Source organism: Melanerpes formicivorus, unplaced genomic scaffold (genome assembly GCF_026170545.1).
Source record: "Melanerpes formicivorus ecotype bairdi unplaced genomic scaffold, bMelFor1.0.p_v2 SCAF_3, whole genome shotgun sequence".
Lineage (NCBI taxonomy): Eukaryota > Metazoa > Chordata > Aves > Piciformes > Picidae > Melanerpes > Melanerpes formicivorus.
This window is the reverse complement of record NW_027142355.1, coordinates 13,919,509-13,933,782: the sequence shown is the minus strand read 5'-3', so window position 1 is coordinate 13,933,782 and position 14,274 is coordinate 13,919,509. Positions and strand designations below refer to the sequence as shown.

At 40.3% G+C, this 14,274-nt stretch overlaps 1 protein-coding gene across 2 annotated transcripts in view; it reads right to left on the bottom strand.

Annotated features, from left to right (window-relative positions):
- RELN (reelin) overlaps nucleotides 1-14,274 on the bottom strand; it is a 290,574-nt gene that overhangs the window by 88,160 nt on the left and 188,140 nt on the right. For both annotated transcript variants that reach the window (XM_068167080.1, XM_068167089.1), the window contains exons 16-20: nucleotides 13,389-13,498; nucleotides 10,575-10,641; nucleotides 9,408-9,641; nucleotides 8,660-8,821; nucleotides 3,877-4,113 (exon numbers count right to left, since the gene is read on the bottom strand). In XM_068167080.1, the coding sequence (XP_068023181.1) occupies nucleotides 3,877-4,113; nucleotides 8,660-8,821; nucleotides 9,408-9,641; nucleotides 10,575-10,641; nucleotides 13,389-13,498 (810 nt within the window). The remainder of the gene's footprint in view (nucleotides 1-3,876; nucleotides 4,114-8,659; nucleotides 8,822-9,407; nucleotides 9,642-10,574; nucleotides 10,642-13,388; nucleotides 13,499-14,274) is intronic.

The window sequence follows — 14,274 nt, the reverse complement described above, 5'->3', positions numbered from 1 at the left end:
ACTTGCCACCTCTTTACTCTCTAGCTGTCCTGTGTACATGCTTATGCTGTACTCCTGGAATAACCAAATGCTTTCCTCATTCTGGAAGTCACTGGAATGTGTTTCCAGATTTTGTAAAAGTCAGAGCAATGTCCCTGGCATAACAATAATTAATTAAAAAAAATCTTCAGAAATGACACAGCAGAGGCTACATTTTTGTATAAATATGTAACTGTGAGTTGCTTTCCAGCAAATATAAAATAATTAGACCTGCAGAGGCATAGGAACACAATACCCATAGGTGCCCTCAGAACAATTGCTCACCCTCCAAGCACTGCCAACTAATTGGTACTTCTGGGAATGATATCACAGCCAATGTCAGCCAGTCTACACTGCTCCAAACTGCTCTGGAATCCCCAGAGTTACCAGGTTTTCAAGGCCAGTATTTTCAAGAATACTGAAAAGCCACACAGATGTAGCTGGTTTTGTAAAACTGCACTGACATGCAAAGAATATTGACATGATGGCCAAACGCTCATCCAGCCCCAGCTTTGCTTCCCTCTAAGGCAAGAGATATTCATAGCTTTTTATATCACATCATATTTACTTTGCTAAATAATTCCCAAATGTATCAATGTGTTTTAACCAAGGTGATTACCTGAAGGAAATTTTCTGCATGAAACAGTAATAATTAATCTAAAACACAAAATATTTTATAAACACAGGTAAACTATCAAGCTGATGTAGGGTAATGGTATTACATTGCTCCACAAGGATAGTTCATTATGAGCCAGGTTTACAGTCTTGCCCCAGGCTGTCCTGGGGGCAGTGGGACACTCTATTGTCCACTACATTGAACTAAATCATAATGTCATAATTTAACTGAAGAAAATTAATTTATACAATGCCATTTTATTTGTGTCCAGATGAATATTAAAAAATAAAAGAATAATAAAATATTGATTTGTTAGTATCCTTATCAGTATTGAAGTGCATTTCAGCAAGTGGTTGTAAAGAATCTGTAATAGTCCAGAGGCATTGGGGTTAAAATCTTGCCTAGGAGGTATAAGTCATTTTGTGAACTGAGAGAAATAAAGTACAACATCAAGCATTTCATTTTAAAGGTGTGCTGGAGTCTGTTCAGTGTACTCAATACATTTGTTTTAATGAAGTCTAAAAGCATATCTGAATCCAAATGTTGGCAATTAAATTCTAATAAAGTGAATGTCCCGGATACAGCCCATTATAAAACACTCAAAACTCATCTTTGCCCAAAATATGTGTCAATGAAGCCAGACACTGAAAAGAACCACATCCTCCTCCAACAAAAAGAAAAATCCTCTCCCCCAGTCTTCCCCAATTTTAAAGATAAAAATTTCAGATGTACAGATTCTGAGGCAGGAAGGGAGGCCTAATAGACAACTAAAGGCAATTCAGTGAAGATCAGTCTGGGAATGGCACCATGTAAAATGATTGATAGCATATTTACCATAGTTCTACTAATGAAAAAGCAGTTGTCAGACTTTTCTCAAGAGAATGGCATCAGTGCTACTGCAAACTCTGCTCATAGAAAGTCATGAGTTAGAAAATGAGAACCAAATGGACTCACAGCTGGGAAAAGCCAACAATAATTAATTTAACTAGCAGCCATTTGTACAGACTTTGTGTAAGTTAAAAAATTTCCCTTGAGAGAAGCAAGGTCAGTGAAGGACAGAGTCTATGTCTTCCAGCGATAATGAAAAATACAGAAGTAGTAAGGAAATATGGCAAAGGCTTTGATTCTTTATTGGATGCATGGAAACTTCAACATTTCCACTGTGACTGAGCACTACAAACCCCTGACAACATATGGGATGAAGAATTTGGCTTAGTGTTTTGTTTTTTTTTTTTCTTTTATTCCAATTTAAAGTCATAGGGGGAAACCAGAGGAACCTCTGCTCTCTTAAATAACCTGCCCCCCCCCAATAAAACAGTCTTACAAGAACAGAGGGACAACAATGCCATTAAAGGGCTTTCATTGCAACCCATTGATGAAGAAGACGCAAACAGTTTGAGCCCTAACATGTTGTTTCATTTTAATGAGCCCCGAGTACCTTCCTTGTCCTTATTAAAGTGGTTAATGGTGCTTCTACTGCCTCATTATCACCGCTAGAACACATTCGCTGTTGTTCCTACTGCTAAGCCAACTCCTTTTAGTTTGACAAACGATCAGAAAGTCAAATCAGATTGCTCAGAGATACTTGTTTATAAAATTCCAGTAGTGTTCCTCTGAGTATCCATGGGGACATTACAATTATTTATATTTTCTCGAGGTTGCCTGTAATTACTGTGGTTGTACTTTCTCCAAACAAATGTATCTATGCCAATTAAAGCCATACTAGGTGTGTATGTTGATCAGACTACCATGAAACTTCTACTCAGTTTGAATCAAAACATGGAGATTTAACTGAACTTCCCTTGTATTACTTCCCAATTTAAGTACTGCAGACTATAACTTTTGTGAAGCAGATTAATGTTTTACTAGAAAAGCTTATTTTTACACAATCCTAACAGAATTCTCTTTTTGTTTGTTTTTCTTTTTTCTTTTTTTTTTTTTTTTCTTTTCTTGCCTTTTTGGGTTTTTGGGTTTTTTTTTTTGTTTTTTTTTTTTTTTGTTTCTTTGGGGCAGGTGATATTTTCTTGTTTTTACTTCTGAATACATTTTAGGCATAAGTAGACATGTCATAACGCTGCTCACAATGTAAACGACTCAATGGACATACCAGACAAAATAGCTTTCATGTTTAGAGTGCAATTTAACGTCCATCTAAATATCCCTTACAAAATAATCTGAGCCTGTATGTACCAGACTACTTTATAACCTGTATAGCCATATTAACCTGCCTAGGGTGTAAATTCAGATTATGAAAAATTTCTAAATTGTTTCTATGGGGATATGCTTTAAATGTTTTGTGGAGAAATAATGTTACACTTAAAGTTCCCATCAAACATAAATCTCTGTGCAATGGGGTGTAAAAATTCACTGCTAATTGCAATTAGATTAGCAACAGTACTTTGTCCATAATGTGAGGATATGACACAATTATTCTGAACAGTTGCAAGAAAGACTCGACTAGAATAGAATAGAATAGAATAGAATAGAATAGAATAGCATAGAATAAACCAGGTTGGAAGAGACCTTCAAGATCATCGTGTCCCACCTATCATCCAACACCACCTAATCAACTAACCAATGCAACCATGCACCCTGTCAAGTCTCCTCCTAAACACGTCCAGTGATGGTGATTCCACCACCTCCCCGGACAGCCCATTCCAGTGGGCAATCACTCTCTCTGTGTAAAACTTCCTCCTGACCTCCAGCCTGAACCTCCCCTGGCACAGCCTGAGACTGTATCCTCTTGTTCTGATGCTGGTTGCCTGGGAGAAGAGACCAACCTCTGCTTGCCTACAACCACCCTTCAGGTAGTTGTAGAGAGCAATAACATCACCCCTGAGTCTCCTCTTCTCCAGGCTAAGCAGCCCCAGCTCCCTCAGCCTCTTCTCATAGGGCTTGTGTTCCAAGCTCCTCACCAACTTTGTTGCCCTTCTCTGGACACGCTCCAGCAAGTCAACATCCTTCCTAAACTGAGGGGCCCAGAACTGGACACAGTACTCGAGGTGTGGCCTAACCAGTGCAGTGTACAGGGGCAGAATGACCTCCCTGCTCCTGCTGGCCACACTCTTCTTGATGCAGGCCAGGATGCCATTGGCCCTCCTGGCCGCCTGGGCACACTGCAGGCTCATGTTCAGCCTACCATCAACAGGCACCCCCAGGTGATTTGCAGAAATCACTTCATTCTTAGCAGGATGAACAGACAAAGAAAATCATAGCAGGATAGAAATGAATAAATTTCTCACCAAAGAGTCCAGCCATGTCCACAGTAAGGTTGAACATTTCCCAGGTAGAAACCTAGAGACTGTGTGACTTCAACTAGGTTGGTGAAGTCCAGGCTGATGCTATTGAAAAGCACAGAGGTCATGATGATTTCATCAATCGCCCACACGTCTTCACCTTGAGAAGAGTGGTATGGCTGCCACCATCTGAACTGAATGCCAATCTGTCTTGCATCCTCAGGCAACTCCACTGAAATGATTCTGGAAAACAAAATAAAATTATTATTCAAAGTTTTTTGTGTCTGCAATAATTCCATGGGGATGCACTTTAACATTACTTTCCCTTACTGACTCTAAAATTCATGGGTAAATTCAGCCCACAGATACACACTTTGGCATCTACTGGAGTAACTTATACCAGGGACAGGGGAATCATCAGTTCTCTTGATAGCCAAAGTATTTATATAAAGGCAGCCATGTGTGAAAGATGCACCTATTTCCAACAATTTTGTAAATAATGCTGCTATTAGAGAGCTCTCTACAAATGTAAAGGTGCTCCTCATTGCCACAAGAACCTGAGAATGCCTTCCATTTGAAGCCCAGGATCCTAGACTAGCAAAGAGGTGATCAGCTGACAAGGACTTAGGAATTTCAGCTTCATTTTCTCAGACTCAGTGGATTTTATCCTAGCTTGAAGACATGCATCCTCTTAACATCTGTGCTTGTTTCTGCACAGCACTGGCAAGAACTTGCCCCTGTAAATTGCCACACTCAGTGGAAAAGGTCTGTCTTGTAAGGTGTCGTCTTTTATGGCAGACACTTTGCTTCTATAGTTGCATAAAGATGTAACTGGAGGTGTGTCCCTGGAACTTCTGGTACACAAGGTCACTTGATCTGTCATGGCAGCTATATCAAAAAACCTATAATTGACAAACTGCAAAGAAAACAAAGAGTAATATCTAATGTAAAGGAGCAATTGTTGTCCACAGCAGCAGGGAGCATGCAGTAATTGCCATGACAATGACACCTTGATAACTCCGTAAATCACCAGGTCCATGGTACCCCATACAACACAGGTAAGCTGGGACACGGAATGGCAACAGGGACATTTGTCTCTACTGGCAAAAGGGGTTTTGGCAAGCTCGTCATATAACTGATATTTTTCTTTCTCTCTTAGAGAGAGAGGACATGTGGATAAAGTGACTTACCAGGTTAACTGGAATTGAAATGTTATACTTTAGCACCAAGGTTTTTCCAAATTTAAGACTAAGTGACCTGCTGTTATGTTTTTCTCCGCACATACGAAACAGTCCTGTGCCTGCAACACTCTTAGTGCAAAACCACACTCTTAAAAACTAGTTGTTACATTTATGATACTCTTGTTTAGTGTCACATTGCTTTTAAAGGATACATTGATCCCTATTCAAGAAAAATGAAAATGGCTTGGCTAAACAGGTGGGATGTATATGAAAAGTCTTGGGTGATATTTCTAGGAGCTGCTTGCTGCCAGTCATAGGCTGGAGAGAGCAGTGTCAAGGGACAGTCAGAAATGGCAGCTGCTGTGTTGCAGCGGCAAGGGGTCAGCAGTACACACACTTATGTGTGGTGGACACACTTCTTTTGCTGCTGTAAAAAATATGCCTGAATGATGTCTTACCCTAAGAGAAAGACCATGCCCCACAACTCTCTGGCACATGAATAAACCACAAGGACTTTCTTTCTACCAAGGGTTCCCTAACAAGCTGCAACTCTGACTTTTTGGGTCAATTTTTAGAGGCACAAATGACACTAAACTTCTACCGATGCTAAAAGGAACTGATGATTTTGTCTTCCATGCTTCAGCAGGGGGAAGCTGAGGAAAGTCTGCAGCTTGCCTAGAAGCAGTGCTGTATTCAGCATATTGGCATTTGTGTGAGCTAATTCTCTGCTATAATCCTGGGCATATTTCTCTGCTGGTGGCTGTCTCTGATGCCCACCCCTTCCCTTTAACTCTTAGCTCCCATAGGCTTTCCCACATAGGCACTAATTCTCTCTGACAGTAATGTACAGACAATCCTAACTCAGGACATTCATCATTGACATGCCTATTGGGTGCAAAATACTGAACACATTAAAATAAACTCCCCAACCCAGGGGACTAGGCAAAGACGATTTTAAACTGTTGGTGTAAACTACCACACATGGCACACAGGTTAGTATGCAGACCCTGACTGCACCTCCAGTTCTAACAGCTTCTCCTGTCTGGCTTTGATTTGTTGGAGATAGATGGTGAGGGAGGGGAACTCTTGCTAATGACTTTGCTGCTGCAGAGAAGAAAAGTGTTCCCACCACCATCACCAGCTACCATCAGGTTTCTCAAAAACCAGCTGGGAGACCTTTGCTCTGCTCTCATTCTCTCAAGCTATGCGCATAGCTAATGTTGAAAAGCCACCGCTGTTCTGCTCAGAAGAAAAATGCAGCTGTCAAATGTAAGCAGATTAAATGCACCTTTTCAGCAGAACATTAAATCTGTAATTATTTTTTTTTGTATGACTGAAGATTAATTAAATTTCTGGATACAGATTGATTGCCAAACTTTGCATCAGTCCATCTATGTTACCAAAAATGCTGATATTTTCAGACAATATAATATGAGAAGGTGAAGCGTTCTTCATATTCTTCATTGTAATTATTGCCAGCAGTAACTTCAGCTTTGTATGTCTTGTATTTTTTCCATCTACCTGAGTGGATCATTACATAGCCCATAGCAAAACCTTTCTAACCTGTGTATATTGTGTTTAGCTCTTTGCCCTGTCAGAACAGCAGAAGCTGTGTTTCATACTTAATCTCAAAACCCCAAGAAAAGAGTCTAGCATCAATAAAATTTAGTACATTTATATCTTAAACTTCATTAAAATTAGTCACTGGAATGTGTATTTTCCTTTTTGTTATAAATATTTCATAGTGCTATATATTAAAAACCTTCAGGGAAATAGAATTCCTACAGCTGTAATCTTGAATCTAAGAATTAAAAAGAGTGCCATATAAAATATACATGTGACTGAAAGAAAAGATGGGAAAGGAAAATTTGAAGAAGGCTTAGAAGTGCTCCAGGTCATAGGATCTTTCTCTTGCAAACATTTAAAACTTCAGAAATTGACATGTCCATGCAGTGTCCTTCTGCCAAATACAGTCATTCCTCTCAGATTTTTAAGTATTTCTTTTAGCTGCCAGGAAATACATTCAGTGACAAGTTTTTTTTTCTTTCTGTCAGAGTATTCTTAACCCCATTTTGTAATTTGGTACTGAGTTATTAACAAGATGAGGAAATCTATTTTTTTGTAATGTGTTGATCTGAGCTCAATAAATATAAACAGTGAAAGTTACAGGTAGTTAAAGTGACTTCTAGACTTTATCTGCAGTCCCATCCCTGAGGTCTCAGGCATTGTGCTGGTACTGGCTGGAGGGCTAGGGAGAAGCACCCAGTTTAAAGTCATCCTTGGGCAGGAATTGACCAGCTGGGATGGGACCCTCAATGCCACCATTGACTCTGCCTCTCACGTGCCCACTTACAGAATGTCTATTTTCAGTGGAGTTTATTTGCTCTGCTGCATCACCCCTTGAAGGTGGATGTTATTAGGTTGAAGTGGGTTGGCAAAGAGTCAGCTCACATTGTTTTGGTCTTGCAGGATAGGTGTGCTTATGGAGGCTCCTGACTTTGCATTGCTTCACTAAAATTAGTGGGTGGTGTCACAACTGTAGCAGTAAAGATGACCTTCTCTAAATACATTAGATACGTTCCTCTCTAATCTGACACCAAACATATGCTTCTAGGTGAGATGAGCTCCTTGTACAGCTTCTCTGGGATTTGTCCAATCCCAAGGCACAGTCTCCAGCAGGGTACCAAACCCAACTCACAGGTACAGAGTCACAATCCCCTTATAGAAGGAGCATTCAGTTACCCTACTGACCTGCAGAGACCCTTACAGTCAGATTTTTGTCTCAGCTGTCCTGCTCTGCCTGCAAACTCCTAACCCCAGAGGTTGGTGTACTGAAGATATCAGTGGCTTCAATGCTACAAATAATTTATGTTAATTTTTCTTTACAAGAAAGCATGGCTGCTTCCATGGGAAGAGACTTGTCTCTATCTCCCACAAGTACATTTTTACCCGTGTCTCATTGTCTCCGCTTGCTTTGTCACATCATCCGAGATCTGAATGTTCATAATATCATAGTACCAGTCAGGGTTGGAAGGGACCACAAGGATCAGCTAGTTCCAACCCCCCTGCCATGGCCAGGGACACCCCACACTAGATCAGGCTGGCCAGAGCCTCATCCAGCCTGCTCTTAAACACCTCCAGGGACAGGGCCCCAACTACCTCCCTGAACAACCCATTCCAGGGTTTCACCACTCTCATGGCGAAGAACCTCCTCCTCACATCCAGCCTGAATCTCCCCACCTCCAGCTTCATTCCATTCCCCCTAGTCCTATCACTACCTGAGATTCTGAGAAGTCCCTCCCCAGCCTTCCTGTAGGCCCCCTTCAGATACTGGAAGGCCACAATTAGGTCACCTCGGAGCCTTCTCTTCTCCAGACTGAACATCCTCAACTCCTTCAGTCTGTTGTTAAATCCATGCACCCAGTTTTAGAGAGGCAGGCAAAAATGGGAAGTTCCCAGCAGTAACTTTTAGTGTGCATTAAGAGATCTTCACTCTCTTAACTCCCACACCACATGGGCAGATGTACTTGGTCTCTGCGCTGCAGCGACCACCACTACCAGCATGAAGTGCATGTAGATAATTCTCCTTGCAATGCTGGTGCATATACCTTGGCTCGTGGTAGTTAAGGTAAGAATAGTGCTCCAGGAGCTTCCAGGTGATCCCGTTGTCGTAGGAGTAGTGCAGCAGCACTCCTTCCCCAGGCTGGTCGGGTGCTTTGCAGGTACTCAGGACTGACTTGCTGCCCAGGCGCAGTGTAAACTGCAGGAACCTACATCAGAATTACACAAATATTGATAGGGCACTATTTGCATAATGGTTTGTTGGGTTTTTTTCCAACAAGACTGTTTTCAGATCTTCTCAATCTAAACAAACTTTGATAAATTTCATTCATGGGGGTTTGTACATGTGATTTGTTTTTACTGTCAAGTGATGCACTGTGGCACATATAGTTAAAAAATTACAATCTTTACAGCATTTAATTATTTATTAGGCACTGAAGGGGAGGGAGAAGTAGTGAATGGATCTAATCAGCTGCCACAAGTTGTCAAATAAACACAACCTTATAAATAATTAATCAGCCCTTGGCTTTGATGCTCAGGTTTGATATTAACATTTCATATTTTCCATCTGAGCTGTACAATAACTTCCCTCCAGTTTGTTTTGGGTGCTGTTGTTCAGAAGGGAGGAGTAAAAAAGGCAGAACTATGAAATCACCATTACAATATGGAACCAGGAGTTTGTACAAAAGTTTTCTTCCTTTTATAACTATTACCTTAACAATATACAAGTCTGCAGGAGGAAGGGGCAGAGGTACCAAATTTATCTGCCTCACATTAACACTCTTCCACTCTCACCTGGACTGGGAGCTGTCCAGGAAGGAAGTGATAAGCTGGCGCCTGCCATCCTTGTTGAAGACCAGAGCCTTGCCACTGGCCAGCACCCCGCAGCCGAAGCTGACCTCAGCTCCCCGGATGGAGTAGAAGTTGTGGTAGGAGGAAAGGCGGGAGCTGGTGAAGCTCTCTGAGATGAACACAGGGAAGGTCTGTGACGCCATCTCACACGCTGGGCCCGAAAAGCCGGGGTCACACCTGTGGGTGAGGGAGACTGAACACTGCAATTCATGACCCATCTTCTCCTGTGGTTGGCTGGCAAACCAGCAGAGGTGGCTACAGTTGTTCACAAACTGAAGATACATACAAAGTCCCTCTCAAATCTGAGAACCTCTTTAAATTTTATTCAGGTATTGCATAGCTGAGGACCTTTTATTTAGCACATACTTTTCCAATTAAAAAAACAGTCATTTCTATGAACACTCCACAAGTCCACACATAACAGAAATATTTGTATTCATTTTTGGAGCGCATTTATTGCTGATATAATTTAGAGGTGTTAATAAATAAAATTATTAATTTGCTTTTATTTGCAGCATGTCAGATACGACTATAAGAAACTGAGGAACAGAACAGAGCACCTCATGGATCACACTTTTGTTAAGACTTAAAACTAGCTGTACCAGTATTTTGAATGTGCTTGCAGGTTTTGACTAAGTACTTCTATATTTTAGACTGGAATATTTTTAACAAGACAGACCTTCAAAAAACAGTGGAGTGCTGACCTTCTGTTCTTGAAGTCTGTTAGGTTATGTGATATTACAGCTCTGACAACTGTAATTCTATCCCAAAATTTCGTATAAAAGTTTTGTAGTCCCAAACCTTGAACCAATATAAAGCATGCATCACTAGCATTTCAGTGTGCTCTGTAGCACACTTTAGAGTGAACTAACTGGAAGTTATCCTCTCTCCCAGAAGAAACTTAAAACCAAAATATTATACCAGATGCAGTTTAGAAAGATTGATCTTTAGCTTTTTGGTGAGCCTTTTTGGAGGCATTCTGGGCCTATGCTAATTTTATAATTAGTCATCTTGAAAAGCAAGGGCTGAGATGAAAATCACTTAAACTTTCATATCATCAAGTGAACTATGTGACAGCATTGAATACAAGTACTGAATTATAGTTCTTACTTGCAGCCATTCCTGGTACATTGTCCTCGCCCTGAGCAGAATTTGAGGCAAGATGGACCAATGTAAACTGCAGAGAAAACAAATCAGCTACATGAAGGGTCATGTATGTGATAAACACAATATAATGAGCACAAGACAGTACGCAAACCTGAGCACAAAGCTATTTGATTTATTTTAAAACCCTTAGCTGGAAGATGTCTACAAAAGGATAGCCAGGGAAAATGTATTACCTAATGGACAATGTGGCTTAATACATTAGTGATGGTTTAATTAAGGCACCTGATTTTTGCAAGACTGTGAATGAGATCAAATGATTTGCTATTCATTGCTTTCTCTTTTTCATATTTCAGAAATGTGATTCAGTATGGATATTTGCACATTCCAACAGCAGTCTTGCAGATTCAAAAACTGTGCTGCTCCTTCTCCCACTGAAATCTACACTTAATTTCACTGGACCAGTTGGAATTAAAACCTGTCCTGACATGTCTGAAGTAACTATTAGATATGATGTACTTCCATAGAATCAAAAGGAATAAGACTCCTAATCACATGCACTTGAAAATACTCATTTTAATCTTTTACTTCATCTTCCTCCACTGACTCTTAATCAACAGTGCTAACATTTTGTGAAGAAGACGAAGGATGGAAAGGTGAGTAAATCTCAGAACAAGCTCCATCCCATTAGACTGCTATAAAGAAAAGCATTAGTCTGCAATGGATAGGCCAAATGCATTAATTGGGGTGTAGCCCATAGTTTGTGGACAAAGTTCTTTCAATAGAACATGACAAACGGGCCTTACCCAGGAACAATGTAATATTTTCTGTTGAAGAGTGCCTATTACTTGGAGTTATCCACTTGCACTGTGACTGTTGGAATGTAATTCAAGCAGTCACCAATGTGAAATCACCTATAACAAGCAGTACTTATTTTCCTCTCCTAGTTTTATGGTGCTGCTCATCACAGCAGCCTGTCAGTACACCCTGGCACGTGCTCTAAATTCCTGCTAGCTACTTCGTGTACATAACTCCCCATCAGATTTAATGCGATTTCTAGATTTTCTCACCTTTCAGGGTGCAAAAATTTTTTTCTGTTTGATTTACTTGTGTCTTTTGAGGTCTTTTTGAGGGGGTGGTAAAAGTAGAAGGGTTAAAATTGTAATGATGTTATTCAAAATGAACATTAAAAAAAAGCTTTATGGAAGTTGGCAGAATTCCAGTGTTTCTAGAAGATGGCCAGCTTCCAGATTTCATCTAAAACCTAATTCACAGAAGAAACAGTTGTGAACCTAAAAGTCAGAGCCCTGAATCCTTGAAAATATTCATCTCTACAAGAATGAGAGTGGCTTGCCAATATTTGTAAGTATTTCCCTGTAATACAGTGTAAAGCTTCCGTTCCAAAAGTGTCTAACACAGGAGGAGTGCGAAACCTACAAAGCACACTCAGTTGTGATTCCCATGTTGCAGTTCTACAGCCATCTTGAAGCAGGCCCTTCTTTGAAACTGGTTTGCACTGGAGCATTCAGCATTCTTTGATCTATTTTTTTTGTGCAAGCCAAGGTAGTGCAAATGGATTGATTGCCCACTGATTTTCAAAAGCTTCTTGTTGGTTCATTGTAAAGCATTTGGATCAGTTTTGTCTTGATCTTGTTTCTGTGAACATCTATGAGCATCTAGCACTTAGAGTCTGCAATTTGTTAGGTAGCAGCTCACCTTTATGGATGCTCACAGACATCTTATTTTGTTTATATACCTTCATTTCCCCTTCTCTTTTGATGTATATCATCATCTTTAAAGACAAGTACTAACTCTCTACACAGAATGTCAAGATGATGCCACTTCTCATTGATAACTTTAATTTGTGTCATTACCTTATCAGCTTCAGGGATTTTCTTTCCAAAACCAGGCATTAATCTGCTTTAAGAATTTTGCTCAATGTAACAATTTGCCATTGCCAGGCTCTATATCAAACCCTACTGGCAGTCACTGCAAAATTTCACAGGCTATTTGATATCACTATAAATCTTTAAATTACACGCTTCATACATTTAACAAAACAAATTCTATGTGGAGTTTACTTAGCCTCATTTAAGGCTAATGAGCAAACTAAAAACTGTGTGCCTTTTCACAGTTTGATGTTTCAGTCATGCTAACTTCTGCATTTTGTACATTGCAGCTATTTTATCCTGTTAGTAAGTATTTTCCCTGTCATTAAAGCAATTCCTTTGAGGACTGTCCCTGTTATCTTCTGCACTTTACTTTATAATTATACAAGTCAATATAAGCTCCTCCCAGTTCTCCACATCTGTTTGAAGAACAGGAAGGTAAAAAGTAATTTCCTAGAAACAGATGGCACTTTCCCCCTGAAGATACTGTCAACAGTATAAAAGTTTTTTCAGTGTTTTGGTAGCAGCATTGCTTTATGAAGGTCTTCTATGTCCAGAAGGAAAAATGTGTCCCAGGTGCTGTTAACTGTTGCTTAGGCTGGCACAGTAAATGCCCTTAGTAGTGCAGTGTGGTACCTATTTGTATAATTAGGACTAAACAGTCAGAGGAAATGTTGTAGTAAGCCCTTGCCACCCATAGCTTTTCCTGGAAAGCATTTAATGAAAAGAAAAAAGAAGGGGTCTGTATTAAGCTAGTGTCATTCCAAATGGTAGAATTCCCCTCTAGCTTCACAACACAACTGTTAGAAACAAATGGAATTTAACAACCTGAAAATCCTTACTGTTGTGATTGTGGAAAACATGTTTCCCTGGAGCAGTACAAACAAATTAACCCTTCCAATGTGCCATGTTCATGTACATGAATACTGACCGTTATCAATTGCCCACATGTTGCCAAGGATTGGTCCTGTTTGTCTCCACCGGATCCTGGTGTCACTTGTTAGTGCAGCATTGGGAAGTGGAGAAGTTATTCGGTTCCACCTGAAACACATCAACACCAGGCTAGCATTTCACACTGCTGGGCAGCTCTGTGCTTGCAGGTGTGCTTACCCACATTGGGAGCCTTCTGAGAATCTGTAAGTCTGAAATCTGCTCAAATGAAGCAGTGGAGTTGCTGCAGCTTTAGAAATAATGACTGAAAAAAACCCAAAGAACATGGCCCATGATATTTGCATACAATTTGTGTATCTTAATTATTGCATTCTAAACTCCCTTGTATGAATACATGGACTCAGCAAAGACCTTGAATTGCTTTGCTGTGGGGAATTCTCCATCACAATAAATAGTTTCTAAATTGTACACTGCATTAAGCCTTCTGGTGCCATTGAGGTGTTTGGTGCATGCCGCTGCAAGTGAGAAGAGGGACACAGAGAATTTAGTCTGCTGTGGTCTGGGCCATCATTCTATGGGTCTATGTTTCCTACAGACACCAAGCATAATGGTTCCTATGACAAGGGAGCAGGATTAGAGCAATGCTTCAACTACACTTTCTTTTCATAATTGTATCATCTGCTCTGAAGTGTCTGTGGAAGTTGGGATACAGAGGGATACTAAGTCATGGGACTTGCACTACACAGCAAGATGTCACAGCTCACTTCATGGTCAGAACAATACCAAAGAGGATTAATAAAGAGAAGTATTGATACAAGAAAGTGGCACTAAGAACAATCTGCATCTGCAGAAGCATAGAGAAAGAGCTTCGTTGTAACTCAATATCGGGATTGTGAGTAAAGGTGTCTGAGGATGTAAATACAGTT